This window comes from Arvicanthis niloticus, chromosome 6, assembly GCF_011762505.2.
Source record: "Arvicanthis niloticus isolate mArvNil1 chromosome 6, mArvNil1.pat.X, whole genome shotgun sequence".
Classification (NCBI taxonomy): Eukaryota; Metazoa; Chordata; class Mammalia; order Rodentia; family Muridae; genus Arvicanthis; species Arvicanthis niloticus.
In genome coordinates this window covers 82,897,196-82,910,417 of record NC_047663.1, presented here as the reverse complement: position 1 = coordinate 82,910,417, position 13,222 = coordinate 82,897,196, and the positions used below count along the sequence as shown (strand labels likewise).

The 13,222-nt window shown below is 40.5% G+C and overlaps 1 protein-coding gene across 7 annotated transcripts in view; it reads right to left on the bottom strand.

The window, feature by feature from the left end:
• Tenm2 (teneurin transmembrane protein 2) overlaps positions 1 to 13,222 on the bottom strand; it is a 1,226,193-nt gene that overhangs the window by 923,476 nt on the left and 289,495 nt on the right. For all 7 annotated transcript variants that reach the window (XM_034506847.2, XM_076937038.1, XM_034506844.2 and 4 more), the window contains exon 3: positions 9,493 to 9,794. In XM_034506847.2, the coding sequence (XP_034362738.1) occupies positions 9,493 to 9,718 (226 nt within the window). In that variant the 5' untranslated portion in view covers positions 9,719 to 9,794. The remainder of the gene's footprint in view (positions 1 to 9,492; positions 9,795 to 13,222) is intronic.

Sequence of the window (13,222 nt, the reverse complement as noted above, 5' to 3'; positions counted from 1 at the left end):
AGAAAGTACTTGACGCATATGCATAAGGACCCGAGTTTGATCACCAGATGCTCCATGTGAAGAATATGCCAGTCATGGCACCGTGCGCTTTAATTCCAGTACTGGGGGTGGGGTGTTCAGACGAGGGTCAGACAGCATGGCCTAAGCAGCAAGCTCCATATGGTGAGAGATTCTGTGTTAAAAAATATTTCAAAACTGAGCAGAACCTCAGGAGTAATACTGGACATAATGCTTTCTCTGTTTGTCTTTGCCTCCTCTGTCTCTGTCTCTGTCTCTGTCTCTCTCTCTCTTTCAAACACACACACACACACACACACACACACACTAACATTAAACAAATGAACAGGTCAATATAAAATGTAAAAGTTTACCTTTAACCTGTCATTCCCCATCCCACCTCTTGTGTGTAGGGAGTTTTGGTGTAATTGGTCTTAGTGTGGGACTCAAGTACTAGGCCTTTTAAACTCTCTGAGACAGTGGATACCCCACAACTAGTCCTGAGACAGAGATAGCCTGGAATGTGGCCCAGGTCCACTGTCCTCTCAGTACCGCGACTTGGTAATGTGTTCCAGCCTCCCTGCCGCTCTATCTCTGGCTTTCCGAAGCAGAAAATGTTAACTGGGTCAGTTCTGTGCAGAGCTTTTGTAGTGCAGACAAATGTCAGGGGACAGGCATTAAATGAAATGTCACTGTAAACTAAGGAGAATTTGAACCCAAGGCTGCCAGGTGAACGGGGCTCCTTTTAAAACTGACAGTGGTGGTGAGTCTCCTGAATCCACAGTCATTTGAAGAGAGATTAGTTTGGCCTATGGATATTTCTGTAGCAGTTGCCTGAGATTTTCTTTTAGAACACAGAGGTCCCCTCCCTGCCACCTCCACATCCCTGCATTTCTTTAAGTGTTCTACCTGCAACAATTAGATCCATAGAAACAAATTTAACCCTCTGGAATTACTCTCCAAATACATTCAATATTTTGGTTCAAAGTGCTACAAATAAAATCAGTGTTCTAATTCCCAGCACGTGGGGCAGACCTTAACCGCACAAGGACACCCCGAGAAGCAAGCATTACACAGTCAAGGTGGCTGTGGACACAGGGGAATTTAAAAGAAAGCGCTTCGAACTATTTTTGAAATAAAACGCATCCCACTGGGACTGCAATTGCCCATTGCTGACTATTCATAAATCAGGGAACAAAGAGAGGCTTCATATTCTCTGTCTTTTGGCCAAAGGAAAAGAGAGAGAGGAAGAAGGAAGAAGGAAGAAGGAGAGATGAGCTGAAAACACAATACAGCCCACCTGACTCTCTCTGTTGATTCTTTTTCATTCTTGAAAAGATGTTTCTGTCTTGGGGAAAATGCGTTAAGCATAATGCTCACAGTAACTTTGGCAAAATATTCCAAATATTATAAAAGGCTGTTGAACATTATTAGATAAGTCTGTGCTGCGGTTATTTTTAATATCTCTGTGAACATTCGATATTTGCTCTGATGGTTCCCAGCAGAGATTTATGACTAACGGAGACCTGACTTGAGGTTGAGTGGGGAGGATGGCAGCTCATGCTGGAGGAATAGTGTGAGTCCCTTGCAAGAAGGAGAGTTGGTTGTGGCAGCAGAGCGTGGGCTTGTGAGGCATGCGTGTCAATAAAGGGGCTCATGGATTGAACGAGAACATGGATTCATTCCGGGGGACATAACGGCCCCCTCCCACCCTATCTCTAGGGATGCTTCTAGGATTGCCGGAGCTGAAAATTAAATTATAAGCCTCAAACATGACATTGAAAATGTACTGTTTCCTCTAATGCTATCAATGTGATGACATATCTGTTGGAGGGGCAGTACTAACCCTGGACCCAGCCTGCAAAGCATGATGAAGCCAATATCCCATCCCTCGCTGTGCATGCTGCCTCAAGTTTCCAGTGAGAAATGTGTCCCACTGCTGAGCATAAATACTCTGATGTCTTCCATATATGCAGCAAAGGAGGTCCCTACAGATGCCCATTGCAAGCTGTGACAGCAGCCTAGAAGAATGGTAATATTATTCTAGCACAAGCACCCAGACACAAGGACCTGAGAATGTAGTTCAAGATGTAAGCACCCATGCCATGCTACAGAAAACATTCATGCTGGCCTCTCATCCTATTTGATGTGGTATTGTCAGGCTGGACAGACAGCTGGTCAGACGGACAGGCAATAGCGTCTGTTTCTGTGCTTTAAAGTATACCCATTAGAAGGGGCAATGAGCCATTAGGAAGAAAAAAAAACCCTTTCAGTTATATCCATAAGTAACAGCAAATCAGCTTAGATCACTTTGCTTAGCTCATATTCATGGAAAGTCTCAGTAAGCTAAGTCTATGTCAGCTAATCACTCTGAGATAACATAAAGGCAATCCACAAGGGCTAGACGAATACAGAAGGCACAAAATGTCACCAAAGAGAAAGCCCACAGTTGAAGCCTCTTGGTGTGAATAGGTTTAGAACAGGCAGAGATTTTGGTATTCTATAAGAAAGAGAATAGAAGAGACCATAATAAGAGCATTTCATTACATTCCCTCTTTCTTCCTCTCTCTTTCTCTCCCTCCCTCCTTCACTCTCTTCTCTCCTTCTCTCCCTCTCTCTCTCCTTCTCCTTGTCTGTCTCTATCACTTCTATCTCTATCTCAGTCTCTCTGTCTCTGTCTGTCTGTCTGTCTGTCTGTCTGTCTGTCTGTCTGTCCCACTATATCTGAAGCACTAGAGATGTTGGGCTAAAGGGCTTTGATCTTTTAGACAAGTGCTATATCTGGGAGCCATGGGTTTTGTCTTTTAACTTCCTACATCAATGTGCAAGTTAAAACACTTTAGAGGCAAAGATGACCTGCATCAGTAACATTTGTGACTTCTGTTTTAGGAGATAAAAAATCAAGCCTACTCTAATTACTGATATAGGAAATAAAACTAATAGAAATGCAGCACAGGCAGACACAGCATGTGAAGGATCGTGAGGCTGTTCCAGTCCCCCACCAAGGTTCTTTTCTTCTTCTCTCCTTTGATTGTATGAGTCCTCATGGGATCTCCTTATTTTTTGACACATTTTGCCAAGGTGATCACACCAAGTCCCGGGAGATTATTAACTATCAATTCTTACATCTCTATACAGCTCAAGCTTCTCTCCAGGATATCAAAAAATTGTACAGATAACTGCCTGTTAGGCATCATCACTTGCATGGTGTAAGAACAGCTTGAGTTCAAAGAGTCACAGTCTCAAAAAACATCTTAACCGGCCAGCAAGTTCATCTTCTGTTTTAAGCCCTGGGGATTAACACCAGCATAGCAAGAGTGGGAAGAATTGGGAGCCAGTATCATCTTCAGCTCTCTTCAAATCCTCACCCGCTTGTTCAAAACCAGCACTTACTAGGAAGTCTTGTTTTAGTCTTCTACATATATTTAGCTTTTTCATTAAAGATACACTGGTAGAGATAGAATGTATGTTCACTTATACTCACATTTACACACACACACACACACACCTCTGCTCTCAAGTTTTGGCTTATTTAGCACATGGCAGAGAATGGACAATAGTCTGTGTTTTTGCCAATGGAACACACCTAATACTATCTTTCTCATAGCTTTCCTTGCCACAGATCCTCTTGGGGTAGTCTGCCTATTTCTTGATCTTGACACAGGCAGGGATCTAAAAGGATTGAGGAACGGATTCCAAACACTTAAAACATTCTACTTTTACATGAAGATTCATGTCTGCCATTCCAGAAAAATTTGAACAAGCAATCCATGCACTTCTGCTTCTGGGGTTATTTACAAGCATTGGCCTTTCTAGGCTCTTAAGTAAATGCAGCATCATAAATGCAGCATTTTCCTGACAGGTGGAGAGAGCAGCCCCTGCCCCAGAGTCCCTGAACAATAGATCTGTCTCCACTTTCTCAATACCCTGAAACCCCAACAGTGCCAGCCCTCCCTGTAATCCCAGTTTGGGCCACTAGGTTTGTGTACTTAAACACATAATCTCCAAACCTACCCTCTAGCAATCCTGTCTCCCTGGAACATCCTCTATAAACAGAAGCCAACACAGTCTTCCTAAAATACCTCTAAAGTTTGTTTCCCCTATCACCCCAACTCTTTCATCTCCACACACTCGGCTAATCTTGAGTTTTTTAAATCCTTAAGACAACCAAACTCTCTTACTGCTGCCCTATGTATCTGTTTTGTTTGTTTGTTTGTTTGTTTTACTAATCATTCTCTAACATTCTGGATGCCCCATCTCTTCCTTGATGCTCAAGTATATGCACAGATGTTTGGCAGAGGTCACATCTGATGTATACTTTTAGCATGGTGTCTCTTCAACTATCCGAAGTTTTCCTTTGCATAGGGCTTATCATAATATAGCTAATTATATATCTATCATACATTGCCTCTTTTAAATTGCCAGCTTTTGTTAGGCAGGATTTTTAAAGTTTTATTTATTGTTTTTTTCCCACAAAATTACAGTTTTGTCTTATCATCATCATCATCATCATCATGGGATACTGAAAGATCATGGATACTCATAGAATCCCTCAGACCTGGTAAAATGCCAAGACAACCAAAGAAGGGCGATGCTATATTATTCACTGCTGAGTTACAAAAAGAAATATGACCTAGAGGTGACAGAATATGTTGAAAGCAATCTTTCGTAGGCATATTTTAGTCTTGCAAATAGTAACCAAACCCCTAACCTAGGTAAAACCCAAAGGTTGTTCTGTACTGCTAAATTAAAGTGCTGGGCTTTCCAAATAGGACCTTTCCAGCTATTGTTTTAGGATATTCCATAAAGCTATTTGGAGAGATTTGTGGATAGGAGTGCTTATAGGTTTCCAATGAATCCAAGGTTTCCAAAGTATTTTTACTCTACAGTGTCGGCTGAACCAATACAGATAAATCTCTGGAGCTTGCTAGTAGATCATGAATTTCTGGTTCATTAACATGGGGCTATATTTATGTTACACCAAATTACACAGAGCAAAATTTATTGCGCAAATTATTTTAAAGATATCAGAAGTAAGAGTATAGTTTATAAAATATCAGATAAACTCAGCCTAAAACGTGTATGAATGTGTTTACACATTTGCATAGCACATTAAAATGTTAGTGGCATATATCATGCCCTATTTATTTATTTTAGAACTGAGTGAACTTATGAAAGCAAACTTCAAAAATCCAGTTTTCCCTAATTCTTTATTTAACTGTAATCCCAAACAGTTTGAGATAAATAGAAGAACTCAATCTCAGTCCCCTCTCGAGAGACTTGAACTAAGAACTAGAAGGGAAGGCTCTTTTAGAAATGAAAGCCGGGGTGAATCTTTTGGTCTCCTGGGCACAGCCTGACACAGAAAGCAGCCAGTTCTGCTTAAGTAACCAATATTTTTTGGTTACCATTTTGGGTTGAGAGGTAGGACAATAGGTGACAACTACAAGGATTGGGAGAAAACCTTTGCTTGTGTCATGGGATCGTGTGTCAGCACAGATCCCATGCTAGGCACTCTCCTATGACTGATTTAGTACAACGGTATTGGAGAAAGGATCAATGCCAGGAAGTCTAAAAGAGTGGTGCATGTAGAATAGAATTGCATAACAGGGTTACAAATCATGAAGACTGGGGCTTGGGGCAGTAATGACTTCCTATATGATTAAGAAAAAATTTAAAGCACGTATCCATAAAGGCTTAGAAATAGAAGGTCAAACCACTTTCCCACCCTTTTAAAAGTTTCATAATTTGGTTTTTTGTCTGTTTGTTGGCTCAAACATAGCTCTTGAATGTGACTCACTATATGTGAAACCTGTCTCCACCTGACTTCTTATGTGCTCAATCTTAGATAATTCATTTAATTCTTCCATGACTCAATTTCCATATATATATATATATATATATATATATATATCACATATATATGCATACATATATGCACACACAAACATACACACATTATATGTATACACACACACACACACACACACACACACACACACATATATATATATATATATATATATATATATATATATATATATGCTTACAACAATGGCCACCTCACAACATTGTTGTGAGCTCCGAGTGTACACAGTACACAAGCCAAATGTTTGGATTGGCATTTAACAAAATGCCCTCAAGGACTGGTAGTATTCTTTTCATTCTATTGCTGTTCAGTGTTAACTAACACAATGCACTCACCCTTGTGGAGCACAGGATGCAGACAAGAGGCATAGTCACAGAGATATGCAGAAGCAAAATGAATGCAGGTCTGACTCCTAAGGCTCCTAAGCCATGCAAAACAGCAGCATATCACACCTTTCTGCACTCTAACTTAACACTTAAAAAAAAAAAAATACCAAGCTCATGCAAACTGCTTAGGAACTTGGCTGACCTCCATATTCAAAGTAGAACCTCCTTCCTGAGAGGCCATGTGGCTTGGTGCAACCAGGTGTCAAGGCTGCTGCTTGTTTCTGTCATGCATATTCACTCGAGGACCACTCGGATGCTATTTAGTGAAGGATTAGTCGTTTACTAATTACTAATTACACTAGTGGCTCCAAGACCTAAGGTCAGTGATTTTCCTCCTTCACACTAGCATAATGCAGCACAGTGGAAGCCAGACAGGTAATTTACATGTCTCTACTTTAGAGAAGAGACAACATTAGACAAGGCAAGAAGGAATCTGTGTTGAGAGTAAAACTGGATGACAGGATGCTTTTCCTGTACTGCTTAGCCCATTTCTACTGCCAGCATATGACCTGTTCTCTTGTTTGATCCTTGAGCAGGCCAGCTTGGGGACCTAGATAAAGGAGGACCCTGGACTCCACATCATATTTATTGGATGGCAATTCTTTTCTACAGGAGCATCTGGAGAGTCCTCCACGTGTGTTTGTCAAACTTGCTTGTATGTGAGAAGCATGTTTGCTTTATGCTCAGTGTATTGGGTTTTAAATAAGCAAGCAGAGGAGCTGATCCCGCTAAGATCCTCACTCAGGTACCTCTAGGCTAATAAGTACTGAGATGATCCTGCACTTTGATTTCATGAATAAGAAAATAAACTGTAAAATGCATGACATTTAAAAAAATTATTATTATTGCCGAGTGTCACATTTATTTTAACCCTCTCTGTAGTGGTTTAGTCTCAAGCTGCATGTGCCACATGCCAGATTGTATCTCCAGATACTCCCCTCCTTAAATATGCACTTATTTACTTCCTGCAGAGTTCAATTTTAGAACCCATCAAAGTAGATCCACTCAGCCTCTGACTGCATTTTCATGCATAAATTCATAGATGCCTTCAGAAGGAATTGCACTTACATATGCAAATACTTCCCAATGCCTTCTCATTTCTACTTTTGGACTGCACAGTTTTTTTTTTTTTTTTAATTCATGCAAACACATTACGCAAACAAATATGGACTCAATAACAACACACGGCATGTGTGAATTGCTAATTGCAAAGCCATGAGCGTGATATGGCCAAGCTACTTTCGTTATTATCAATGGTGGAGGGGCACATGATGAGACGGGACAAGGGAAAGCATCTTTAAAAGTAAAATCCCAGCACCTGATTTTGTGGGATGTAAATATTAATAAGGGGAAAAGGTGACAAGCAAATCCTTGGTTCAACAATAATCTGGAAGCCGCAACTTAGTGCATGATCCAGAAGCCAGGGCCTGCCTTCAATGGGTGTTAGGAACAAGAGAGTGTATTTCAGCCAAGGATTACAGGAAACAAAACTGTTCTCTGTAGCATGAAAATGAAAAAAAAGTCTGAAAGGAAAGAAGAGCTTTCAGCCACACTGCATGTGTGTTGCCTTGACAAACATCTGACTTTATTTTAGCGATGCCCTTGGACTTGGTGGCAGGCATCCTAATTCCTCCATGTTGGTAACGAGTGTCCTCTGGTCATTAATTAAACTAGGTCTCCTAACATTTTTCCCCTCCACCTCCCACTGTCCACTATGTGGGGTTAGGTATAAGCTTTAATGAAGTAAACCACACGTTAAAGTTGCTCACAGATCTAAGACATTTGAGCCGGAGCAATCATCAGACAGCCCTGTTTTCCCTGGGAGGATCAGTACATTTTCATCAGGATGGTGCAAAGAAAATAAGACTAAAGATCAGATAAAAATTGTTTCCTACAAAGGTCTACAATGGCAAGCAAAGCAATTTTAACTGCTTATTGATTTCTTTTAAAATATTTTGTTAAATATTAACAGGAACTTGGTTTAAAATGGGAGCATCTAAGAATCTAAGATTTTTCAGAACAACATCTGACCTGTACTTTTATAAATCTCGGGTATTTTATTACATACATGTGTGTTTTCTATGAGAGAGAGAGAGAGAGAGAGAGAGAGAGAGAGAGAGAGAGAGAGAGAGAGCGCCAGGAATGGAATTTTATATGTAGGTATCTCTTTAGGAATTAAATTCATTCAGGTATTTACTGCTGAGGACACAGAAAAAGAAATAAAGAATCAGTATCACAAAACAAATGATGCACTAACCCGGCTGGACAGGGCCGAGCCCCCGGGTGCCGGCTGTGTGACCCCTAGTGCAGCTACTGCAGTTCGCACATTCACTTTTAGTTTTGCTGAGCTATTAATGTGACCCGTCCACGCTCGGCTGGTATTCGAGAAGAAAGGCACAGAGCAAGTGCGACTTACACTCTGACCTCTGCACTGCTCGGCCTCAGTTCACAAGGCCTAGACAAGTGAGCGTGGAATTCTGCACAGATACTGGACAGAAAGAGAAAGACAACTGTTTGTGTCTCAGAGAGAAGTCTTCCCAAATAAACCAAGAGGTTAAAATAAAAGTGAGATTTGGCGCATAGGAAAGGGAGAGGTGCATTGGTAGAATTGGATTAATGTGTTAATGTTCCCACTTACAATCTTAAATATGGAAATAAGAACATAGAAATCAGAATTAGCATCACATCACGTGTGTATACATGTGTGTGTGTGTTTGTATTCATGTGTATGTGTGTCCGTCTGTCTGTCTGTGCGCGCGCATCATAATTTATTATATTTTGCCTGGAAGTTCTCCAATGTCTTTTAATACGTACGTGATTTATTCAAAGTGAATATAATTGAGTGGAGCCGTCAAAACGAGTTCTCAGACGTTTAGAGTAAGCTTCAAAAAGCAGTGTGAAAGGCTCAGATCAAGCAGCCAGAAAATTTCTATTGTCTCAGGATACCTTTTATGAAGGCAAGGACTTGTTTAGAGTTACATCTTAGAAAGCTTAATGGCAGTTCTCTGAAAGCAACTTTCCTATTGCTGAGCAATCTAGCGTCCATGATAGCGCAAAAGGAACTTTTCACCAACAAGAGTTAGATAGGGCAAAAGTTTGTTTTTAACTATGAGTTAGTTGTGTAGTTGCTTGCACTTCAGTCATCACCACGAAACAGGGCAGGGCAGGAATGGGGCTGGACCCCAAAGGGTGGGGGCAGAGCTGGGGTATGAGCCTATCGGGTAGAGCAGTGCTGCCTACCTTGTCTAGAAAACTCATCAGACTCTCGGTGCACCAGGTCTGTGACTCGGTTTCCGTAGTGCATTCTGCTGTCGTGGTCATAAGCCTTGAGGGTCTCACTGGAACTGTAGGACTTCTGCGTGGGCACACGGCAGTCCTCACTGTCCAGAGAGGAGCTGGTGTAGCGACACTCCTTGCCACAACGTCCCCTGGTCAAAGAGCGATGTCGCCGGTCCTTAACATCCATTATTCCAGACGAAATGGAACTCCGAGACTTTCAGAAAAGGGGAGGCTGGAGTTGTGGCAACTGTCACTTTACCCACCTACAAGCATAAAAATAAAAACAGATAAGTAAGTAAGTAAGTAAGTAAGTAAGTAAATAAATAAATAAATAAATGACTGTTTTTTACAAGCAGTGTGTCCTTCAATTCTGACTCATATGGAAACATAGATGGGAAACTGAAGGGCCTGCACACTTTCTTTGGGAAAACCTTAATATATACTTAAACCACCACTTTACAAACAGCTCTAGACAATGCATTCATTTTCTTCCTGTCTAATTTAGTAGATTCGGGGGAAAGTAATAACAAAAAGCCCCATCTCCTGATAGCATGTGCACAGATGACATTGTCACTCTGTGGCAGGAGCAGGAGGTCTAGTTATGAAGTCAATCAAAGCCAGATCGAGTTTGTTCTTGTTCATTGGGAGATTTTGTTTGTTTGCTGGTTTTCATTTTGGTTCCTGTATAGAAGGAGTAGCAAGAAAATAAATATCAAAATAGGAAGAAATGTAGGGAAAAAAGAAAGGAAGACGGGGGAGAGAAGGATAAAAAAACTGAAATAGAAGTGACCATTTAGCATTATTAATGATTTGCTGTGATACCAGGTTATTCTGACATGCAAATTATCTTATGATTCTCTCTCTCTCTCTCTCTCTGTCTGTGTGTGTGTGTGTGTGTGTGTGTGTGTGTGTGTGTGCGCACGCATTCATTAGTGAGTGTGAGTGCAGTTGTGCATGTGCCATACTTGTACAGGTCAGAGAACAGCCTTGAGTGTTGGTCCCTTCTTTTATTTCTTTGTTGTGTATCCTAGGCTAGCTGGCCCACAGGCATCTGGATCTTCTCCGGGATTCAGGCTCAGGCTCTCATGCATGCCAAGCTAGTGCTTTACCTATTGAGACATCTGCTCAGTCCACCCCTGATTCTTCAATCAGCCTTCAGCCAACTCCAATCACTGTTTTCCCCTTGGAAGATGTGTATCTGAAAAGAGCTGTGCACTTCTTCCCAGTGACGAGTCAATAAGAGAACTTACTGAGAGATGGGTATCCACATCCTCACCTGTTCATTAACCTAAATGTCCACTGCCCCTCTCAGCGACAGGATGCCTACTACACAAAGGAAAATTATGTGGAACTGTGCATGTGTCACGGAAGTGGGTAGGAAGGAACTTCTGTAACATATAAACTGGCCTTTTGACTTCACAGTATATGCCAAACATCACTGAGAAAACACCAACCTTCTGCCCAGCAAATAATGACAAAAATGCTTAGGCACTCCCAAGTTTCAAATGATAGGTTCTCACTGCTTTCATTTGTCATGCAAAATAGCATGGACCATAGAACCAGGGCCTGGACAGAACAGACCAACACACATTTTAATTAAACTGGAAAATACCATCCAGAGCCAGGGTAATGATTTTTTTCCTCCAGGCTACTGTTGCTTAGTGCCTCCTCAATATGCTCAGGAACTACTTGGGGACCAGATCTGTAGTTCTCAAGCCCTCTGCTCTTTGTTGGCTATTTAGACACTGAAGTAGGACATCTCTATGTACAAAAGGGCTAAGCTGCATGCATATTAGTATAGACAGCATGGAGCCAGAGGCACTAGCAATGAAGTCATTCTGCCTTTCTCTTTTCACACAGAGATCTTTTATCTCCAGTATCCTCCTGAAACAACCATTCATATATGTTATCAACTCTTGCCCCCAAAATTGAAAATTCTGTTTAACAATTTGCAATGATTGAAAGAGTGCATACCTGTTACGAAGTCCATGAACACTAACGCTTTGGCCATAGTTGCTTAGATAATAAATCATATAGTTTCCTGATGTCTGGAGTTTCTCAGTCAGCAAGTTGAGAAACACCATTGAGAGTCACACAGCAAGACCTTAGGACCTTTGTGAAGGATACTGATATTGGTATGGAAAATTGTATTGCTATAATCAATTCAGTTATCATTATATTGATGCAATTTCCAGAGGCCAAAACACCTTGTCCTTAATTTCAGCATGATTCTGGAATCTATGCGTAGTCTATTTGAGTGTGTGGTCATTGAAGTGTGGTAGATGCCAATCTAATCATGGGCACTCACTAGCCAGTGACCTTGTCTAAACCCCGCCTGTAACTTGGTTTATCAGTCAGTCAAAATGGAAAATAACAACATCTACTTCACATAAATTTATGAAAATTTTAATTTTCATAAAAATTAAAACAGTATTATGGTACATTTCCCAATATGGTATCTAGAATGTGATATGCAGCCTAATCACAGCACATGCTTTATGCTTCTGATTATTAAAAAGTCAAGTGTGTTATGTAGTAAAAAAAAGCCAAGAAGCTACTCTTGTTCAGACCAGTGCTTAAACTAGATGCTGATAAATGAATGCCTCAGACCCTGGTTTAGAAAAATAAAAGAGGGTCACTAACTGTTGAGTATCCAACTACAGAGTCACAGGTGGTTTTAAAGATGAAGGTTAGTGGTCAATTTTATAATTAGTTTCTGTTTCACTTTACTGCTAGTTTTTTCCCCCTTGTTAATATCATCAATGTATTAGGGCTGAAAACTCCCATATTTATCTGTTCCTCTTTGCATTGTGATTGGGTCAGAAAGATTTTCTTTTGTTCTTGCTATGTGTATGTATACTTGTACAAGTTTTTATTTTATTTTGTAAAACCTGCCCAGAGTTGGAAGCTAAATGTGTGTTACTAGTTAGCAAAGTATGTGGACTCGTGGGTTTAGACATCTCTGTACCTGCCTTAGACATGCAGTGTCCTTTCCCGATTACGTTCCTTTTTCTCAACTCACTATTCTTAAGCTGAGCTTGCCAGAAGTACTCCTGAATAAGGATAGAAATTTACATGCAATGAGGCAAAACTAGGGACATATTAGGGACATTTTAGAAAAGGTGCATGTCTTAAGGAGCTAGGCAAAGTGCATAGACTACCAGAAAATGAATGTTTATTTGCCTTCAGCTGCTAATTTAAAAGTTGTCCATATGAAAAACAACAAAGCAAGAGAAACTATATTAAAATCTGAATCCTTGGCTTCTCTTTTAAGAGTCAGAGGTCAGGAAAATATTTCTAGATGGATGAAATGTATATGTGTGTTTGCCGATTCTCCTCATAAGGCATGAATGGAAATAATAAGCCCAATACATAAAACAAGTACAAAAAGTTCCTAAATAGAGTAAAGAAAAATATATTTAGGTGCCAACCATGAAACAGAACAATTTCTTTTTGCCATACATTTCAGACTTGTAGGGAAGGAAGATAACACTCCCAAACATCAACAGGCGCAGGTCAAAATAAAAAGAAGGAAAACCTAGCAGAATTAAGTCAGTATTTTGTCCTCTGTAGCCAAGACCATGAAAAGGTCATCTAGTAAAAAACAAAGACTTTAATTTCAGCTAGCCTACTTTGGCAACCCAGTTGTATGGGAAGTGGGCAACACTCTCATTTCTACCTTCAGCAGGAA